This window comes from Salvelinus alpinus, chromosome 1 (assembly GCF_045679555.1).
Source record: "Salvelinus alpinus chromosome 1, SLU_Salpinus.1, whole genome shotgun sequence".
NCBI classification, from domain to species: Eukaryota; Metazoa; Chordata; class Actinopteri; order Salmoniformes; family Salmonidae; genus Salvelinus; species Salvelinus alpinus.
In genome coordinates this window covers 13,432,524-13,442,055 of record NC_092086.1, presented here as the reverse complement: position 1 = coordinate 13,442,055, position 9,532 = coordinate 13,432,524, and the positions used below count along the sequence as shown (strand labels likewise).

General features: G+C 45.1%; 2 protein-coding genes across 7 annotated transcripts in view; one reads left to right on the top strand and one right to left on the bottom strand.

Moving 5' to 3' along the window:
- The first annotated feature begins 34 nt into the window (after positions 1-34).
- Positions 35-6,220, top strand: eef2kmt (eukaryotic elongation factor 2 lysine methyltransferase). Of its 5 annotated transcripts, none has more exons than XM_071391417.1 (8): positions 204-475; positions 606-668; positions 793-873; positions 1,067-1,333; positions 1,551-2,029; positions 2,316-2,560; positions 5,330-5,479; positions 5,950-6,220. In XM_071391417.1, exons 1-8 carry the CDS (start codon positions 350-352, stop codon positions 6,048-6,050), a joined length of 1,512 nt encoding a protein of 503 aa, XP_071247518.1. In that variant the 5' UTR covers positions 204-349; the 3' UTR covers positions 6,051-6,220. The 5 variants fall into 5 exon arrangements, with proteins under 5 accessions (XP_071247545.1, XP_071247518.1, XP_071247527.1 ...); XM_071391426.1 differs by having other exon boundaries at positions 213-475; positions 1,067-1,168; XM_071391436.1 differs by having other exon boundaries at positions 214-475; positions 1,551-1,684.
- The window catches only part of alg1 (ALG1 chitobiosyldiphosphodolichol beta-mannosyltransferase), a 17,814-nt gene continuing 14,468 nt past the window's right edge, over positions 6,187-9,532 (bottom strand). For both annotated transcript variants that reach the window (XM_071391459.1, XM_071391468.1), the window contains 3 exons: positions 9,351-9,465; positions 8,088-8,163; positions 6,187-7,818 (listed from right to left, as the gene is read on the bottom strand). In XM_071391459.1, coding sequence (XP_071247560.1) covers positions 7,681-7,818; positions 8,088-8,163; positions 9,351-9,465 — 329 coding nt within the window. In that variant the 3' untranslated portion in view covers positions 6,187-7,680. The remainder of the gene's footprint in view (positions 7,819-8,087; positions 8,164-9,350; positions 9,466-9,532) is intronic.

The window sequence follows — 9,532 nt, the reverse complement described above, 5'->3', positions numbered from 1 at the left end:
AGGGGGAGTGGTCTAAAACAGTAGACTTGTATCAGTTTTAAGGGTGGCGGCACTGAGAACAGTAGGCCCACAGATACAGGTTTTATTGGGAAATAAAATACAGCTCTCATCTCATTGTAAAGGTTTTATAATTTGTACTTTCTTAAAAAAAAAAAGAAGATGTATCCCTTATCACGTTACTGTCTGTCATGATTATACTACATTGACCATCAGGCATTGCGACAGGAGGAGTGCTTCTTGGGTAAAGAGGAAGACAACAAACTCAGGGAAACACGTGGCCAGTCTGTGGTTTAGTGTAAATCATTTCTCGGGAATTATATCACTGTAATATTGGTTGAAAATTAACGAAATGTATCTGTCTAAGGATCAGACCAAAAAAAACAAAGTCACTTGCATAAGGAATAGAGCAGATGTTATATATAACTTTAAAGTCTCCTTTTTCACTATGAGTCAACTGTCAAATTTCCCATGGAATGTAAGTAGCGGGGCTGCTTGCATGTTGTACTATGTAGGGTCTGCATCATAAATTGAATGTATTTTTTTGTTGTTGTTTAGGAATAGTAAGACATGAATACAGTAATAACATTTATTGTTGTTTTCTACAGTTCCTTGAAAGGGAGCTCGAGAATGACAGCTCATCAGAAATTATTCTAGACATTCTAAAGCAGGTATTGCCTAACTGTCAAAGCATTTTTTTAATGCCACGCCTATTTAGTTCAATATATAGAAACAGTACATTGGATTTCCGTGTTGGAAACCACACTAACAATGACTATTGTCACCTGTTTACAGACATGCCTTCATCCACTGTGCTGTAAACATCCTCCCTCAGTAAGATATAGGAGACTGTTTCTGTCTCAGCTCATCAAAAGGGTGGGTTCTTTTATCTGATATATTTTTGTCTGGTATCATTCTGTCAGAAATAGTTCACTAGTGTACAGTAACTGTTGCATTTGAAAAGGCAATTCTTACACATTTTACATGAATACAATAAAGTATAACTTTATTGTCCATTTTGTTAAAGCGAACAACAGTAAAGTGATGCTTCTCTTCCCTGTGTGCACAGCATGAAGCCAGTGAGCGCGAGCCCCTGGATGAGCTCTATGATGCACTGGGTGAAGTCCTGGGGGTAGAGGAGGGGACAGAGTGCTACAAGAGCTATTTACTGGTAATACACACACCTTTCAAAACACCACACTGTATTCAACAGAAACTGTATTCAACAGAAACTGTATTCTACAGAAACTGTATTCAACAGAAACTGTATTCAACAGAAACTGTATTCTACATTTTGTCATTTAGCAGACACTCTTGTCCAGAACAACTTCCAGTAGTGAGTGCATACATTTTTTCATACTGGTCCCCCATGGGAATTGAACCCACAACCCTGGTGTTGCAAGCATCACCAGCTGAGCCACACGGGACCTCTATTTTATCCTTTAAAATAATACAATTATTATTAATTTAAGGATTACTTTAATTAAATATTAATTTTATATTTACAGTGTGTGTGTGTGTGTGTGTGTGTGTGTGTGTGTGTGTGTGTGTAGCCGTGTGGAGAAGCAGTGAGTCTATCAGAGAGTACAGCTGTGATCTCTGAGGGAACTACAGGCCTGGTCACATGGGAGGCTGCTCTTTACCTGGCTGAATGGGCTCTGGAGAACACACACGTCTTCACTGACAGGTTGGTACACTACTGTGTGTGTTATGTCATTGTGTTCTGTCTGGAGAACACACACGTCCTCACTGACAGGTTGGTACACTACTGTGTGTGTTATGTCATTGTGTTCTGTCTGGAGAACACACACGTCTTCACTGACAGGTTGGTACACTACTGTGTGTGTTATGTCATTGTGTTCTGTCTGGAGAACACACACGTCCTCACTGACAGGTTGGTACACTACTGTGTGTGTTATGTCATTGTGTTCTGTCTGGAGAACACACACGTCCTCACTGACAGGTTGGTACACTACTGTGTGTGTTATGTCACTGTGTTCTGTCTGGAGAACACACACGTCTTCACTGACAGGTTGGTACACTACTGTGTGTGTTATGTCATTGTGTTCTGTCTACAACTCATGCTGTTGTTACCACTCCATCTCAATCTGGTGTGTAATGTGTGTGTGTGTGTGTGTGTGTGTGTGTGTGTGTGTGTGTGTGTGTGTGTGTGTGTGTGTGTGTGTGTGTGTGTGTGTGTGTGTGTGTGAGTCCTGTCTCTGCTCTCTCCTCCTACAGGACAGTCCTAGAGCTGGGCTGTGGTGTAGGGTTGACTGGTATAGCAGTGTGAGTCCTGTCTCTGCTCTCTCCTCCTACAGGACAGTCCTAGAGCTGGGCTGTGGTGTAGGGTTGACTGGTATAGCAGTGTGTAGGTCCTGCTATCCCTCCAGCTACGTGTTCAGTGACTGTCACCTCAGCGTTCTACATAGACTGAGGGACAACATTCAGCTCAATGGGCTGGACAACCAGAACTCTCCCAGAGTGTGTGTGGAGCATCTGGACTGGGAGGAGGTGACAGAGAAGCAGCTGAGAGAGATCAGAGCCACCACAGTCATCGCTGCAGGTAGGAACATGGTCTGTCTCTATTCAATCCGTAAAGCTGAAGATCCGCTTTAAAGGCAATGTTCCCTCTGTCGCGGAGACTTCACAATAAACACTGCATATGTCAACTCAGTCAGAAATGACCTTTACATTTGTATGCTGATCTTCTGCGATGCTTTGGCGATATGGATTGAATCCAGCCTTTAATTACAACAAAAGTATATATTTCTAATATATACATTTTTCCTAATTCTATTGTTGTCAGCTGACACTCGTCCTGTTGTTTCCTAATTCTATTGTTGTCAGCTGACACTCGTCCTGTTGTTTCCTAATTCTATTGTTGTTGGCTGACACTCGTCCTGTTGTTTCCTAATTCTATTGTTGTCAGCTGACACTCGTCCTGTTGTTTCCTAATTCTATTGTTGTCGGCTGACACTCGTCCTGTTGTTTCCTAATTCTATTGTTGTTGGCTGACACTCGTCCTGTTGTTTCCTAATTCTATTGTTGTCAGCTGACACTCGTCCTGTTGTTTCCTAATTCTATTGTTGTCGGCTGACACTCGTCCTGTTGTTTCCTAATTCTATTGTTGTCGGCTGACACTCGTCCTGTTGTTTCCTAATTCTATTGTCGTTGGCTGACACTCGTCCTGTTGTTTCCTAATTCTATTGTTGTCTGCTGACACTCGTCCTGTTGTTTCCTAATTCTATTGTTGTCGGCTGACACTCGTCCTGTTGTTTCCTAATTCTATTGTCGTTGGCTGACACTCGTCCTGTTGTTTCCTAATTCTATTGTTGTCAGCTGACACTCGTCCTGTTGTTTCCTAATTCTATTTTTGTCGGCTGACACTCGTCCTGCTGTTTCCTAATTCTATTGTTGTCGGCTGACACTTGTCCTGTTGTTTCCTAATTCTATTGTTGTCAGCTGACACTCGTCCTGTTGTTTCCTAATTCTATTGTTGTCGGCTGACACTCGTCCTGCTGTTTCCTAATTCTATTGTTGTCAGCTGACACTCGTCCTGTTGTTTCCTAATTCTATTGTTGTCGGCTGACACTCGTCCTGTTGTTTCCTAATTCTATTGTTGTCGGCTGACACTCGTCCTGTTGTTTCCTAATTCTATTGTCGTCGGCTGACACTCGTCCTGTTGTTTCCTAATTCTATTGTTGTCAGCTGACACTCGTCCTGTTGTTTCCTAATTCTATTGTTGTCGGCTGACACTCGTCCTGTTGTTTCCTAATTCTATTGTTGTCGGCTGACACTCGTCCTGTTGTTTCCTAATTCTATTGTCGTTGGCTGACACTCGTCCTGTTGTTTCCTAATTCTATTGTTGTCAGCTGACACTCGTCCTGTTGTTTCCTAATTCTATTGTTGTCAGCTGACACTCGTCCTGTTGTTTCCTAATTCTATTGTTGTCGGCTGACACTCGTCCTGCTGTTTCCTAATTCTATTGTTGTCGGCTGACACTCGTCCTGTTGTTTCCTAATTCTATTGTTGTCGGCTGACACTCGTCCTGCTGTTTCCTAATTCTATTGTTGTCGGCTGACACTCGTCCTGTTGTTTCCTAATTCTATTGTTGTCAGCTGACACTCGTCCTGTTGTTTCCTAATTCTATTGTTGTCGGCTGACACTCGTCCTGCTGTTTCCTAATTCTATTGTTGTCAGCTGACACTCGTCCTGTTGTTTCCTAATTCTATTGTTGTCGGCTGACACTCGTCCTGTTGTTTCCTAATTCTATTGTTGTCAGCTGACACGAGTCCTGTTGTTTCCTAATTCTATTGTTGTTGGCTGACACTCGTCCTGTTGTTTCCTAATTCTATTGTTGTCAGCTGACACTCGTCCTGTTGTTTCCTAATTCTATTGTTGTCAGCTGACACTCGTCCTGTTGTTTCCTAATTCTATTGTTGTCGCCTGACACTCGTCCTGTTGTTTCCTAATTCTATTGTTGTCAGCTGACACTCGTCCTGTTGTTTCCTAATTCTATTGTTGTCGGCTGACACATGTCCTGTTGTTTCCTAATTCTATTGTTGTCGGCTGACACTCGTCCTGTTGTTTCCTAATTCTATTGTTGTCGGCTGACACTCGTCCTGTTGTTTCCTAATTCTATTGTTGTCGGCTGACACTTGTCCTGTTGTTTCCTAATTCTATTGTTGTCAGCTGACATGTCCTGTTGTTTCCTAATTCTATTGTTGTCAGCTGACACTCGTCCTGCTGTTTCCTAATTCTATTGTTGTCGGCTGACACTCGTCCTGTTGTTTCCTAATTCTATTGTTGTCGGCTGACACTCGTCCTGTTGTTTCCTAATTCTATTGTTGTCAGCTGACACTCGTCCTGTTGTTTCCTAATTCTATTGTTGTCAGCTGACACTCGCCCTGTTGTTTCCTAATTCTATTGTTGTCAGCTGACACTCGTCCTGTTGTTTCCTAATTCTATTGTTGTCGGCTGACACTCGTCCTGTTGTTTCCTAATTCTATTGTTGTCAGCTGACACTTGTCCTGTTGTTTCCTAATTCTATTGTTGTCAGCTGACACTCGTCCTGTTGTTTCCTAATTCTATTGTTGTCAGCTGACACTCGTCCTGTTGTTTCCTAATTCTATTGTTGTCAGCTGACACTCGTCCTGTTGTTTCCTAATTCTATTGTCAGCTGACACTCGTCCTGCTGTTTCCTAATTCTATTGTTGTCAGCTGACACTCGTCCTGCTGTTTCCTAATTCTATTGTTGTCAGCTGACACGAGTCCCGTTGTTTCCTAATTCTATTGTTGGCTGACACTTGTCCTGTTGTTTCCTGTGTTATAGACATAGTTTACGATCCAGATATCATTGGCTGTCTGGTGAAGCTTCTCTCTAAGATCCTGAGGTGTTCGGCCAATGGCAGCCCTCCTGATGTCTACATCTCCTCCACCATCAGAAACACCGACACATATAACAGTTTTAAACACCAGCTAGGTCAGTACTAAACCTAGAGCTTTGAGAGAACTAATGAAAAGAGCTTTACAAGTTTAATGTATTATTACTAGTAAACCCAACTACTTCAAAGAGCAGCTAAGTGAGGAGACCATCCAACCCATAGATACTGTAGAGGATGAATCTCAATAGTCTTCAAGTGAACTCCTTACCTTGTATGCTGGGTTACAGTAAAGTTCTTTGTGACAACTGATGTAAAAAGAGCTTTATAAATACATGTGGTTGATCTAGTCCATCTCCACTGTTCTGGAGAGATCTAATCCTACAGCCTTGGATGAATTCCTTTCCAGATGGATCTGTAATTATACACGTGAAACTAATGGGTCTATGATTATACACATGTGAAACTGACGGATCTATAATTATACACATCTGAAACTAATGGGTCTATAATTATATGCATCTTTCAAAATTAAATCAAATAAATTCTCTTTTGTTTTTCTCTCCCACAGAAAGTTCTGGAATCCAACATGAGGTCATGACAGGACCAGTGACACATGTGTTATTTTACAACAGACAAGCCACCATAGAGATGATCAAACTCTACATATAAAACTGCATCCCAAATGGCATCCTATTCCCATTGTAAGTGCACTACTTTTGACCAGGGTCCATAGGGCTGTGGTCAAAAGTAGTGCACTAGATAGGGAATACACACAATATAACACCAAGCCGGAACCAGACGTGTATTACTGTGTAATAAAGTCTTTATTTACATCAATATTTACATTGTGGAAAATATCCCATTTATACATTCAAGTGTTGTTTAAGAGGGGAATCAAAACGGCCTGGAATGAAGAGATCCACAGGAGGAGAGACACATGGGGAGAGAGAGCAGAGGAAAGACTAGCCTGATGTAACAGTTGCTCTTTCCGACAGGTCCTCAAAGTGGACCGTGTGGCAGTTGGTAGCAGGTAGCCTAGCGGTTCAGAGCGGGTAGCCTAGCGGTTCAGAGCGGGTAGCCTAGCGGTTCAGAGCGGGTAGCCTAGCGGTTCAGAGCGGGTAGCCTAGCGGTTCAGAACGGGTAGCCGAGCGGTTCAGAGCAGGTAGCCTAGCGGTTCAGAGCAGGTAGCCTAGCGGTTCAGAGCAGGTAGCCTAGCGGTTAAGAGCAGGTAGCCTAGCGGTTCAGAGCGGGTAGCCTAGCGGTTCAGAACGGGTAGCCGAGCGGTTCAGAGCAGGTAGCCTAGCGGTTCAGAGCAGGTAGCCTAGCGGTTCAGAGCGGGTAGCCTAGCGGTTCAGAGCGGGTAGCCTAGCGGTTCAGAGCGGGTAGCCTAGCGGTTCAGAGCGGGTAGCCTAGCGGTTCAGAACCGGTAGCCTAGCGGTTCAGGGCAGGTAGCCTAGCGGTTCAGAGCGGGTAGCCTAGCGGTTCAGAGCGGGTAGCCTAGCGGTTCAGAGCGGGTAGCCTAGCGGTTCAGAGCCGGTAGCCTAGCGGTTCAGGGCAGGTAGCCTAGCGGTTCAGGGCAGGTAGCCTAGCGGTTCAGAGCAGGCAGCCTAGCGGTTCAGAGCAGGCAGCCTAGCGGTTCAGAGCAGGTAGCCTAGCGGTTCAGAGCAGGTAGCCTAGCGGTTCAGAGCAGGTAGCCTAGCGGTTCAGAGCAGGCAGCCTAGCGGTTCAGAGCAGGCAGCCTAGCGGTTCAGAGCAGGCAGCCTAGCGGTTCAGAGCAGGCAGCCTAGCGGTTCAGAGCAGGTAGCCTAGAGGTTCAGAGCAGGTAGCCTAGAGGTTCAGAGCAGGTAGCCTAGCGGTTCAGAGCAGGTAGCCTAGCGGTTCAGAGCAGGTAGCCTAGAGGTTCAGAGCAGGTAGCCTAGCGGTTCAGAACAGGTAGCCTAGCGGTTCAGAGCAGGTAGCCTAGCGGTTCAGAGCAGGTAGCCTAGCGGTTAAGAGCAGGTAGCCTAGCGGTTCAGAGCAGGTAGCCTAGCGGTTCAGAGCAGGTAGCCTAGCAGTTAAGAGCGTTGGGCCAGTAACCAAAAAGTCACTGGTTTTGAATCTCCGAGCAGACTAGGTGAAACATCTGTGGATGTGCCCTTGAACAAGGCACTTAACCCTAATTGCTCCTGTAAGTCGTTCTGGATAAGAGTGTCTGTTAAAATGTTGAAGATTGGAGGCTCAAGAAGGGGGTTTGAGACAAAGCGAAGATGTAGAGAGGGGATGAGTCAGCTGCTGTAGAGAGGTCTGTCTAACAGGGAAGTCAGGGTGCAGTGAGGAGAGGCAGGACATTCTGGTCCCAGTTCTGGTCCCACCGCTGCCCCCCACTGGCCCGGAGGTTCCTCCTGAACTGACCCAGTTTGCCCTCGTCCTCACAGCCAGGGAAGTCCCACAACAGAGACTGGAGAGACACAACATAGGGACATGAACAGGTTTTATAAAACGGGTAGATTGGATCCTGGTTAAAACAGCCATGTGTATATCAGACCATATACCACTATCACAGGAACTGGTTACAGTCAGATAAGATAGAATATACTTTAGAAAAGATGCCAGTTTACAGGATCATACCACTGGGAACAATAGTCAATGCTTTGGACTCAAGTGATGTGGTATAAATCAGGGGTTTCTGTATCTCCACAGCTGAAGAGGATTATTATATTACTGTACCTTGAGCTGTCCAGATAGTTCCTCAGAGTCTTTGAAGATCAACCCGTTCTCCTCATGCTTCACCAGCTCATGTAGACTACAGAAGAGAATATAACAGGGTTAACAGAGACTGACAACACAGGAGAATATAACCGGGTTAACAGAGACTGACAACACAGGAGAACATAACAGAGTTAACAACAGAGAGACTGACAACACAGGAGAATATAACAGGGTTAACAACAGAGAGACTGACAACACAGGAGAATATAACAGGGTTAACAGAGACTGACAACACAGGAGAATATAACAGGGTTAACAGACTGACAACACAGGAGAATATAACAGGGTTGACAACACAGGAGAATATAACCGGGTTAACAACAGAGAGACTGACAACACAGGAGAATATAACAGGGTTAACAACAGAGAGACTGACAACACAGGAGAACATAACAGAGTTAGATCCACATTAAACACAGCACAGGAAACTCAGTCCAAAACAGATCAGATCAGCACATAGCCTCTCTGCATGGGGGTAAAAGGTGACTGTTGACCCAGGGTTTAGAGTATTCCCTCAGCAGGAGAAGGTGACTGTTGACCCAGGGTTTAGAGTGTTCCCTCAGCAGTAGAAGGTGACTGTTGACCCAGGGTTTAGAGTATTCCCTCAGCAGTAGAAGGTGACTGTTGACCCAGGGTTTAGAGTATTCCCTCAGCAGTAGAAGGTGACTGTTGACCCAGGGTTTAGAGTATTCCCTCAGCAATAGAAGGTGACTGCTGACCCAGGGTTTAGAGTATTCCCTCAGCAGTAGAAGGTGACTGTTGACCCAGGGTTTAGAGTATTCCCTCAGCAGTAGAAGGTGACTGTTGACCCAGGGTTTAGAGTATTCCCTCAGCAATAGAAGGTGACTGCTGACCCAGGGTTTAGAGTATTCCCTCAGCAGTAGAAGGTGACTGTTGACCCAGGGTTTAGAGTATTCCCTCAGCAGTAGAAGGTGACTGTTGACCCAGGGTTTAGAGTATTCCCTCAGCAGGAGAAGGTGACTGCTGACCCAGGGTTTAGAGTATTCCCTCAGCAGTAGAAGGTGACTGTTGACCCAGGGTTTAGAGTATTCCCTCAGCAGTGAAAGGTGACTGTTGACCCAGGGTTTAGAGTATTCCCTCAGCAGTAGAAGGTGACTGTTGACCCAGGGTTTAGAGTATTCCCTCAGCAGTAGAGGATGACAGCACAGACAGTGTGTGTGTGCATGGTGTTAGAAGGGGCCTGTTAGAGTCCTGTCTCACCAGTAGAAGTGGACAGCACAGACAGGCAGACAGCAACCAAACATGTCCACCACCTTCATAGGCAGGTCCAGACCACTGGACGACTTATGGAGACAAACACCCAGATCTGCTGAGCCTGGGACAGGGAGAACATACACAACATCAGTGTACACACACACACACACAACATCAGTGTACACACA